Raw genomic sequence first — 12,111 nt, forward strand, 5'->3', positions numbered from 1 at the left:
AGATTTAAAAGTGGAGTTATGTATAATGTTATGGCCACTTCTGTGTGAAATGAAGTGAAAACCAGAATAAAGATCTTTAACTCGGGGGATGTATGTTGTTTTGAGCAAACGCGTTGGAGTAGCTAGCTAGCGCCCCCTAAAAACCCAGGAGTCCCGAGAGCGGTCGTTCCCAGATTATATCAGCTTTGTGGTTCACGCCCATTCGTGCTCCTCAGCTGTGGCGGGTCCTAAGAAAGTGAAAGTATTTTTTTTTCTTGTCGTTTTCTTCTGCGCACAATGCTGCCGTGAACGCCGCAATCTCCTCTTCGTGGAAAAGAAAGGTGCTGTAGCTTCTTCGGTGAGTTTGGCTCGCTTGTTAATACGTAAATTAATACGTAAACGAACGAGTCAGTATAATGCAAGATGAAGCTGAGTCAACAGTCCCGTCTTGCAGTTCAGCTGGATGAGGTTTTTGCCAAACACCGGTGTTTTTACTTTCGATTTCTCATTCTGGGTTAAAGCAGCTGATGGTGTTTTTTTTCCCCCTAGGGGGTCGATTTTAGTTAAAGTTCATTTCTATGTGTTCAAACGATGGTTAGGTTTCCTTATTGTTTTTTTGTTTTGTTTTGTTTTTTTAACTTTTCAGCTATTCGCGCTACATTGAGGGCACTTCCGAAACAAGAATTTATATCACTGAGCATGCGCAATGCTACACGGGTATTTACAGTGACTGTTGATATGCAGATCAATAATACAGTAAATAATTATCAGGCAACAGGTAAAATAAGCGTTTGATTTGCTGCTGAGTGAGAGTAACTTCTAAAAAATGAATTTATTTTTAGCAAGCAGAACAAAATGCAACAAAAAAACACGAGAAAGTGCGAGCCATACAACATATCTTCATCTGAAACACCGATTCCAACGATGTATTGGCCCCGTTACTGTTTTTACTTTGAAATGTTTATATGATTTCACTTCAGCTTGTTTTTCCGTGTTTTTCACATGAGTGTTGATATGCAGTTAAGCCTGCAGTTATCACACTAAACTCCAAATAGTGCTCTGTGAAACAGCATCTCCGATGCTTAAATTATGATATTTTTCTTTCTTCTTCTTTTACTGCTCCCTTTAGAGGTCGCCACAGGGGGTTATCTGCCCCCATCACCTCATGCCTAGCTTCTTTCTTTGTCTCACCAACCTCCTGTATGTCCTTCCTCACAAGAATCCTCTCTGAGCTGTCCCTCTGGTGTATTAAGTGTAAATCTTAGCATCTTATTAAACCATTTGTTTCCACATAAAGGGGACAAATGTTTTAGGTGAACATTTTGCATTCTACCTATCAATATCTTACAAGCTCTAAAGTTGATAGAAGTTGAAACTGGTCACCTACCTGCCTTTTTCAGTCCCCGTGACTTCATAAGTACAGGGAAATGCACATATCAAGGCCTGAAAAATACATTTAATCTTTGTCAACAACAAAAACTCTAAATGTAACAGTTTTTGCTCTCTACAATTATTTATAAAACCAACACTAAGTCTAAGGGGATATATTAAACTGTTGTAGAGAACATCTGAACACCTAATTGGTTCTCGATTTGGTTCTTCACAGACTGCAAATGTTGTGTGACTGTGCAGCCTTGTGTGTAGAAGCTGTAGAAGCTGTAGATTACAACAGAGCACCTGTGCAGCGACTTCAGAGTGAAACAGGAATGACTGCTCTGCGCCATGTCTCCAGCTGTCTGTGTCCTCAACATTGGATCATTCAATTTCTAAAGACCAGGGTCACAATGATTGTTCCTCTTGGTTAGTCTTTGTTACAAACATTAAACTGGGCCTGTTTTGTTATTGAAAGCATGACGTATCCCACTTATTGATGCTCAGGCTGGTAATAAAAAAAGCATTCTGATCAAAAATGTGATTGTGGCACTGGCATTGAGTGTAAAATTGATTTGGTTGGGTTTTTATGGCCTAAATGTGTTTTTAACCTTCTGTGTTTTTAACCTTCAGGTGGGAGACACTGACTGAGTTTTTGTGGACTGACTTTGCAGTAAAATGTTTCTCACTGACTTTTCATCTTTTCAGGAGCATCTGCCATTGTTATGGCTCTCCAAACCTGTCTCAAAGCTGCGCTGAGGAGCAAATATGAGAGCCTGGATGAAGCCTTTTCCAAAAGCTCAATACTTCCTTCGAGGCTCTGCTATCAGGACATCAGGTACAACTACACAGAGCCTGAATTCTTCCAGCATGAGTACAGACGCCTGGATAGGAGCTTCTTTTTTCCAGACGCTCCACTTGCAGACATTTTATCGTGCAAATGTCAACATAACAGAAATAGAACAGTCATCACTATAGGAGTGAGCGGAGTCGGAAAAACCACAATGGTGCAGAGCTGTGCTCTTGATTGGGCCAAGGACAAGGGGTACCACAGCATCAGCTTCCTGTTTCCTCTCACCTTCTGGGAATTGAATCTGCTGAAAGATAGACTGAGCCTGATTGAGCTTCTCCAGACATTTTACCCTGAACTGAAGGAGCTTGATGCATCTGTCCTAAATGACGACGGGGTGTGGTTCATTCTCGATGGACTAGACGAGTTTCAAATCCAGCTCAACTTTGACTGTCCAGCTGTGAGTGATGTTTCTGAAGCATCAACTGTAGACAGTCTTGTCACTAACCTAATCAGGGGAAATTTACTCCCAAGAGCTCATATATGGGTAACGTCTCGAATTTCAGACGAGTATCAAATACCTCCCTTTTATTTGCTGAAAAAAACGGAGCTGCGGGGATTCAGCGATGAAGAGAAGGAGCAGCACTTCCGAATGGTCATCGGTGATGATGATCTTGTCAACAAAGCCATCAATCACGTGAGAATATTGAGGAGCCTGGACTCCCTGTGTCAGATACCTCCAATCTGCACCATTATGGCAAGTGCTTTAAAGGATCACGTAAAAGGGCAAAAGGGTTTTAAATTGCATCCCTTGAGTCTAACTGAGATTTACAATCTGGGTTTCGGTGCGCTGGAAGCTAAACACTTGCCTATCTTTACCAAGCTGAAGAAGGTGGCGCTGCTTCGGATGGGAGTGCAGAACGTCATGTATGAGGATGACCTTTCAGGAAATGGGATAAGTGTCGAGGAAGCTTTATCTTTCGTAGAAACATTCCCGCTTGTTTTGAGAACGGAGACGGGACTGAACGGTACCACTGTGTTTCGCTTTGGCCACTTGAGTGTTCAAGAGTTCCTGGCTGCGTCTTACAAACTGGAGGACATCAAAGCTCAAAAAATGAATTTAAGCTCCTGTATTCAGCATCAAGTGGATGAAGTGCTGGAGAATAATGAGGGAGTCTCTGATCTCCTACTTCGTTTCATGTTTGGCCTCATTAAGGAGCGCATGCTGTTGCCACCCAAAGATTTGCTCTTTGGCTATGTCAAGAAGAAGATCCTGAGCAAGATATCGTCCTACAGCACCGTCATCCTGTTTCACTGCCTGCGGGAGTACGACAGTCAGGCGTTGCAGGAGGAGGTTAGGTTCTTTCAGAGGTATGGCGTTTCTCAGATCCCAGGGTTCTCACTGATGCACTGGAGAGACTTGATGCAGAGGATCAGAGCTTTTGAAGGGATTCGAGAGACTTTTGAGATGGAGGTGTCAGTGAGATGTGATGACAAACTCATCAAGAATATTCCAGCTATTTTCAAATCCAGGAAAGCCATGTAAGTTTGTACTTACTGCATTCACTGAATTTTATCCATACGCCTATTTTCTTAACCACTTATCCAGGCTGGATCCAAGCTGTTATAGGGCGAGAGGCAGTGTTCACAATCACAGGGCAGTATGTACAGATGCTACACACATATTCGTACATTTAAATGAACTGAAATGTTTTATCTCACATCATATGACAAAACTGTGTTCCTTCAGGTAATGCAGGACTTTTGTTAAACCCCTTGAATTAAAGCTGTAAGTCAGTGTGTCAGGGGTTCGATTTAAAACCCACTGTGATTGTGCACAGAGCTGTAACTGCAAAATTATTTCATTGTCTACATACTTAAACATTTGCCTGGACATACAATATTTCCCTCTTTGCCAGATGTCATTAACTTCTACCTCTTTGCAGGCTGAAATTCTCCAACCTGACTGACAAGAGCTGCCCAGCGTTGGCAGCAGTCTTAAGCTCAAAGGAGTCATTCCTGAGGGAGCTGGATCTGGGGTACAACAGCTTCAGCACCAGTGGAGTCCAGGAACTTGCAGAGGGCCTGAACAGTATGACTTGCAGGCTGAAAATACTTCGGCTGCAAGGCTGTGGACTGACCGCAGAGACCTGTCAGTATTTGAGCCAATGCCTGATGCAACACCAAATACTGCAAGAGCTGGATCTTAGCAGCAATGGAATAGGAGATCGGGGGCTGAAGCTGCTGTCGCATGGTTTGGGAAGTTCTAGTTGCCGGCTGCAGACATTAAAGTAAGTGTTCAGATGGTAAAGCGTTGTTTCTCTATCAAGACCCCCTAACGCTTTTCTGACTTAATTTTGTTGATTAATTTTAAACCCCAATGACATTCTCAAAAAAAGTTGTTTTTTTTCTTTTGCATAAAGTAAACCCTCAAATACTTCATCATTCATAAAGCCGATAGTTACTCTGTCCCCACAGACCACTTATAAGTCAGGAAAAATCACAAATACTCCACAGTGAAAAAGGAATTGGGGGGGAGAAGCTATGGTATAATGGGTTATGTTCCACATAAGAGATCACCACCTAGTGAGCAATCAACTCAAAGATTAATAGGATCTAAAGTGTTTGTCTCTCCCTGATGAGCATTGGTACAGTTTACATGGAGGCGAAGAAGACTTACCGTTTTATTTCTGGGTTTTTTCTATTTATTCTTTACCACGTCTCAGGCTGTTAAATGCCACCAGGACTGCAGCTGAAAGAACGACACTACCTGTCTTACTGTTTCTGCCTGGCAGCTGATTTACCTGTCCATTAACACCATTGATGCTACCAGATCTTTGGCTCTTTCATGTGAACATGACCTTACCTACACTGATAACCCTGAGTTGCCTAAGTGAGCTGATAACCACATTCATGTATTTGCTTAGCCTGATTTATGATGTTAGGATAAGTGAAGCCAAATAATGGAAGCTATCCAGGATACGTTGAATTTGCTTCATAGTGCAGGTCATAGGTCTTGCTGACAAACACGCCCAGTGAGACAAAAAATTGACGACATAAATGAGCATCACAATACGCTCTAATTCAAATCACACCAACAGACAGAAACAATCTCATCATCAGACTGTTGAATCATGAATTAATGAGGAAATGAGGTAAAAACTGTGTTTGCTGAGCTCTTCGATCCGTCCGTCGTCAGTCCCCGAGATCATCTGCACATCAGTCAGGCCAGGTTTTAAATTTCAACAAATTTTGCAAAAAATTCCAAATCAGTGTTTTTACTTTTAGTTTCAGTTATTGGGTGTAAAAGACCGATTTGTATTATTGTAAAGCTAAATTTGTGGCATCTTTAAATAAAATAAAAATGTAAATAAATTAAAAGGGTTGTATGGATCTGGATACCTGTGTATTTATGTTGTATCTTTATCTTGATATTAACATTTTTAAAACATTAATAATATGTTACTGAGGAAAAACCCCCAAAAGAAATCAAGCAGTTCGAATACTTTAAGGAGTGATAGTGTAAATGCTGCACCTTTTACTCACAGCTGTGCACATACAATATTAAAATGACACTGATAAAACCATTCCTCACAGATGAAATTATGTTGTGTATTTATCGTCTGTATTTCTTACTCATAGGTTGTCACAGTGTGACATTAAAGAGGCTGGCTGCTATGATCTGGGCTCAGCTCTGCTGATAAACCCTCCTTTTCTCAGTGTGTTGGATCTAAGCATCAATTGGATTGGAGACGAGGGGGCCAATGAGATATTTAACAATTTTGACATATCGTATCTAAAAAAGTTGGAGTAAGTATGGCTTAATCTACAGAAAGTCCTTTTTCCAGTAACATACCAAAGCATATAAAAGTTGGGTTCATAGATAGACACGTTTGATTTATGGGATAAATGTAGGCTTTAAGTGTGGTTAGTCTTGATTTAGTGAGTTGATCACAAATATCACATTAACTCGAGGGAAATTTAAGCCATTTTTATACACAGTCCCCTCTTTTTTTTGTGTCTTTTTTTGTGCGCCAAAGCGGATCGTTTACGCCTAGTCAGCCCCCATAGACTACCATGTTAAAAAGAACCGCTTTAAAGCAGAAACAACCATGTTTACAACCTTCTAACAAAAATATCTTTTGGCTTCTGTGGACAGTTGGAGTTTGGAGGAATTTATGCCGCTAAGGTTTAGTGGCTACTTTGACAGATGTAACTGTAGCTACTAACTGCAGTCACTGAACTGGATTTCTCCAGTGTTTTGGTGCCTTTTATGAGCTTTTAATACAATTATCTGACAAATAATATGGCAGGAACTAGTGTATATATTGTGCTCATACGGTTTATTATTCCACTTTGTTAACAAAGCTTTAGCCGCTAACTTAGCATGTCACCCTCTCCAAATATGGTCACTTCCAAAAATATCATGGTACCATAATGTAGCTAATGAGGCTGCCATTTCTGCTTCCATCTTTTATTTACAGCCAATAATTAAAGCAAAAACTCTGCATGTTTAGCCCATATTTATGACTGTAACTTCATTATACTTTGCAAGAAAGCCAATTTAAAAAAGAAAGATGTCTGTCACCACAGATGTATGGATAACTGCTGCTTATCAACATAAATTGATAGATTTCACTCATATGGTCTTTCGTGTCTTTGGCAGGTTGTACTGCTGCGGCCTCACCGTGCTGAGCTGTGAAAGTATTGGGGAAGCTCTGAAGAGTGAAACGAGCACTCTGTTAGAACTCAATTTGAGCAACAACAGCTTGAAAGATGCTGGGTTTAAAATCATCTGCGAAGGCATGTATGCGTGGTGTAGTCTCCAAAAACTCAAGTAAGCATGACCTGATTACACACTGACTGAAACAAAGAGACGTTAAAAATCCTGGCAAAGATTTATTTTTAATCCATTTATTATCGATGAATATTTGGCTTAACACATTATTCATGTTTGTGGTATTTCTCCTCAGTGTTTCACGATGTGGAATCACTGGTGCAGGTTGTCGATACTTGGCAAAGGTCCTCTGTTCAATCTCGCAGCTCACCGATGGCTGGATGGGAGTTGGCGAGTGGCAGGCGGTGGAGCTGATAGACCTGGACCTCAGCATGAACCACATCGGAGACAAAGGAGTGAAAGAAATTTCACCCGGCCTAATGAATCCTTTGAGCCACCTGAAAACTCTGAAGTGAATCTTTTTTTTTTTTAACCAGACTTCATAATGACAGCGTGGGCTCAGTTTGATTGAAAGAAAAGCTTGCTGTAACATAGCTTTTTGCTTCCTTTCAGCCTGAGTTACTGCAGTCTGACTGACAGCTGCTGTGCAGAACTCGCCTCTGGACTGATGTCAAAGGCGAACATTCTCAGCGAGCTCGACCTGTCTCACAACAACCTTCAAGATAAGGGAGTGAAGAAACTCTACATCGGACTCCAAAGCCCGCAGTGCAAACTTGAGAAACTGTCGTAAGTTATTAAACTTTTATACTATGTTTACAAAAACAACAACAAAAAACCCCTCTTTCTAATAAAGTTAAACGAGTCAACACATGGGCTGTATCTGCAGTGGCACATTAGATCAGTGCTTCTCAAACTTTTCACAATGAGTACCACCTCATAAAATATATGGCTGTTGAAGTGCCACCCTTATGACGGACATTAAAGTACAGTAGTATAGGCCTATTTAACACCACATACAGTTTACACGAGACAGTTTTATTTCTTATGAATGCTATTTATTTAACTGTCATAAACAGGATGTGACAAGTGATAATAATAACAACTGTACTGCAATAAAACATTCACAGCAGGTGGGATATCCAGTCTTTAAATAATGACCTGATGAATCCTGCTTCCAGGTCCAAACTACTCTGCATTTATTAAGGCTGTTGTGTATTTAACATGTTTTAATGCTTTGTATCTTGTTATATTTAATCTCAACAAGCCCCTAAAAACACTCAGTGATCACTGTCGGCCTCTCTGTTTTTATTACCACTCTTCATTTTAAAGCTCAGTTTTTAAACCCTTACGATGTAACTACAACCCTTACGATTATCTCAGTTGTTCTCCTGACTGAAGTTTGGTTCGTTTACAGCATCCTGTGATTGCATTTGTCTCTAACCATCGGGAACCCTCACGTTAACTTTTATCGAGTGGAAAAAAGTTAGCGTTCATCCTCCAGCTTCACTGTGTTTATATTGTGCTAACCATAGCTGTGTAGCTAGCCACAACGCAGCACATCATTATATACCAGACTAGCCCGACTTCAGTAACCCTACAAACGTCACTGCTGTTTAGTTTTCTGTCTTCATTTATGTTGGAAGTGATAACAGAGCTGTACGTTTGAACTTTTGCTGAGGCGGTTAAGCTGCCGGAGTTTTGGCTTCACGACCCTACAAGGAGCTTCGGCATCCAGGCGATAGTTTCCGACTCACCCACGACATCTCCAGCGCCCCCACCGATTCTCCCGGGGGCCTCCGACACATCGATGGTGGCTGGGATCGTGGCACGGCAGCACCGCGGAAAAGGGCTGTGCTTTTTACCGTCAGTGTGACAACGCAGTGCCGCCTTTGCAGTTTTAAGGCCCAGGGAAATGAGCCCACCAGCACTCTCTAGTGGCCGTGACACTGGCGATAAGGAAAGGCTGCTCTTCATAGAGGACTCACGCTCAGGGAGACGTTTTCTGGCTGACCCCAGCTCCCAGAAGAGCCTCGGGAACTCTTGTGTTGTCTTTGCATAGCTCCACAATCGTATATTATTTAATCTTTTAAAAAAAAAGGAGTTTTCCCGCATACCACCAGAGAGAGCCCAAGTACCACGAGTGGTACGCATCCCACAGTTTGAGAAAGACTGGCTTAGAACCAGTGAAGTAAAATTCAGGTTCTCAGTTTATGTGAAAAGTCTACAAAATTAAAATTTACAAATATATGTTAAAAAATCCTCACAAATATGTTACAAAAATAAAATAAAAAAACACAAACATTTATGATGGAAAAAAATAGTTGAACAGTTTTTCGTTGTCACACTTCAGGATAAAGTTGGAAAGAATTCACATCCGCACCGGCCCTCAAGGCCTGGAGTTCCCCCACCCCTGCAATAAGTGAATCTTTTACCCATTTAACCATGTAAAGCAGGGGTGGGGAACTCCAGGCCTCGAGGGCCGGTGTCCTGCAGGTTTTAGATGTGTCCAACACAGCTGATTTAAATGGCTAAATTACCTCCTCAACCTGTCTTGAAGTTCTCCGGAGGCCTGGGAATCATTTGAGTCAGGTGTGTTGACCCAAGGTGATATCTAAAACCTGCAGGACACCAGCCCTTGAGGCCTGGAGTTCCCCACCCCTGGTGTAAAGTGAAGCAATTTTGTTCCTCGACTAATGAAAGTTTCCCTCTTGAAATTTTGCATAGTTCTTTTATAAATTTGTACTTTTTTTCCTCAAATGATTTTTTTTTCGTCTCTTTGTGGCTTTAACCTTCAGATGATATTAGCCCACTCCTCTCTCCACAAATGGGCGAGACCTTAAATACTTCCACACATATGTGCTGCTAAGTTAGTGTTTTTGTAGCACAGTCGACTGTGAGCCCAGTAATGCACCCAGATGTTCAGATCTGTATTTATAACAAAACATGTTGACAAGTTGAAATATAAGTCAAATAGAATTTGCAGCTCCTCTTAATTCAAAAGACGTGCACTGGAGAGACTGTGTGTCACCGTCTCCATGAGATAAAGAGTAACAAATTTTTTGATTTGCCCTTGAATTTATGCAGTTATTGCTCAAATGACAGAAGTGATAACAAACATGTCCTGTTAATGTTTGAACACAAAATACTCACCCAAGTTATTTGTTAATAACCAAATGATGCACCTGAGTCGAGCTCGGGTAAATGCATGTGCATGTTTGTTTGCAGACCCACACTGTCGGGGTAGACTGAGCTGTTCTGTATTTCTGTTTCTGTTCAGACTGAGGACCTGTGGCCTGACCTCGAGGAGTGTTCAGTTCCTGACCTCAGCCCTGAAGTTAAACCCGTTCTATCTGACAGAGCTGCATCTGGTGGGCAACAGGCTCGAGAACTCTGAAATCAGAGCACTCGCGGAGCTAACGAAGAACCACAAATACGCACTCAGGACAATAGAGTGAGTACCAAAGATGTGAAAAATACTCAGATAAGAGCAGGTGGGTTTCTGCTTTTGCCTTGTTGGATGGTCATTCACAACCAAGAAAAACGGATAATATTTAAGTATCGTAACACTGATAGTTTCTACTTCTATTTAGTTGTAAAACGTGAGACCTCAGATGGTACTGTACAAAAGAAAAATTGTGAGATTTTTAAAACCTGGGCACTATTGTTCCATCTCTTTGGGTCTGTTATTAAAAAAACACAGAAATGTTTGTTTTCATTCAACGTTGAGCAAGAATGCTGTAATTTAACCAACAGCCCTGAAACAGTGGGAGTGTAATGGCTTAAAGCAACGCTCCACATTAAAGTTGTTGTTATTTTCCCCACTGATGGGCTCCAATTATAAGTCTCTCTCTGAGGTATCACATGATTGCATTAAAGCAGTGTAAACATTAGGTAGTACTCACATTCACGGCTTCAACACTGATTTTCTTGAATATGGTGGATTACACTGAGCACATGCGACAGATCCCAGAGTCTTTCACATCTGTCAGGTGTTCAGGGTGAATCTGAATCTGTGAAGAGAACAGGGCACCAGCGGTTTCTGCTTCCCGGCTGGACTGACTGATGTCCCTGAAGTTTAACTCACTTTGGGTTACATTGTGATGACTAAATGTTTCCTGTTAATCATCACCCCCAAAATAGGAAAATAAGACCCACAACTGTCCTTCAGTATATTTCTATCCTTATCTTTTCACTATTCATAACAAATTTCACTCCCTTTATTTCAAGCATTCATGTGCCTTTTTTTGTTATCTTATCTTCCAGCGTCTCAGTGGACTGAAGAAGAAGTGACACAAATGGCTCTGTCTCCTTATTTGCGCAGAAACTGGATGGCTACCACATAATTCTGTTCAGTTTGAGTTTCTGACTTAGAAATAGTGTAAAAATACCAAATGTGCTTTAAAAGATTCGAAATGTTTAATTTTCCATTATTACCTCTTTGTATATAATGTTTTTTTAACCAAGTACTTTATTTCTGGGCCATAGAAGAATTGCCCCACGTCTTGGTTACGGTGGCCATATTCCAACAAATGAAACGTTGCTAATGCCGAGAGGCATGTGGTATGTGAAGGACAAAGTTATTTCACGTGAATGTGACATTTGTAGCCAAGTAAAAACAATAAGTGTAAAAACAAGCTAACATTTTTATATACGATATTGTTCATAATTTACTACATTCTCGTTTTTTTCACTGTAACATTGAAATTGTTGAACTGTTCGTTCTGTCAGCTGGTGCAAACAGCGTTACAAGGTACTTCACATAAGTTATAAACACTGACACATTACAAAATGTGGTAAAATGAGAGAAATGGCTTAAATTAAAGCTAAACAGAGTGATAATAAAACACTCGGGTGACATTAAAAGTTGTCACAAAACACTCTGAGAATCATCTTCCATCGCTTTAATCAGTTAGTTATTTATGAGAGTTTCTATCATATTCTGCCCAAACTGTAGCTGGTCACTTTTAATTTTCCACCTTGGGTGTAATATGTTTACCTGCAGGAGAGCCATGGGACAGCTTTCACTGCCTTTTTTCACAGCTGTTCAAAAACAGAGGTTTTGGATGCCTATTAATGTGGAGCATTTTCTCAACATTTGGCACGGTGTCCTGGTCACCCAGTCACACTCACTGTTTACATATCCATGCAGTTTTATTTGTTTCATTCCTCTTGAATGTGATGCATCAGCAGAACTGACCTCATCTCTGTAAACCGCACACTATAAATGCCTCTATTTTTGAACCAAGCAGTGCCGGTTAATTTGTTCTGTTGCAGCAGAGCGCCATCTAGCGGC

General features: G+C 40.9%; 1 protein-coding gene across 1 annotated transcript; it reads left to right on the forward strand.

Annotated features, from left to right (window-relative positions):
* Positions 1 to 206: 206 nt before the first annotated feature.
* LOC308395565 (NACHT, LRR and PYD domains-containing protein 12-like) lies at positions 207 to 11,220 on the forward strand. The gene is made up of 9 exons (XM_080880478.1): positions 207 to 337; positions 2,059 to 3,682; positions 4,087 to 4,431; positions 5,783 to 5,950; positions 6,807 to 6,977; positions 7,114 to 7,329; positions 7,431 to 7,604; positions 10,096 to 10,269; positions 11,082 to 11,220. The coding sequence occupies exons 2-9, from the start codon at positions 2,076 to 2,078 to the stop codon at positions 11,095 to 11,097; spliced, it is 2,871 nt and encodes a 956-aa protein (XP_080736604.1). The 5' UTR covers positions 207 to 337; positions 2,059 to 2,075; the 3' UTR covers positions 11,098 to 11,220.
* The last annotated feature ends 891 nt before the right edge of the window (positions 11,221 to 12,111 follow it).

Source organism: Rhamphochromis sp. 'chilingali' (assembly GCF_963969265.1).
Source record: "Rhamphochromis sp. 'chilingali' genome assembly, chromosome: 4".
NCBI lineage: Eukaryota > Metazoa > Chordata > Actinopteri > Cichliformes > Cichlidae > Rhamphochromis > Rhamphochromis sp. 'chilingali'.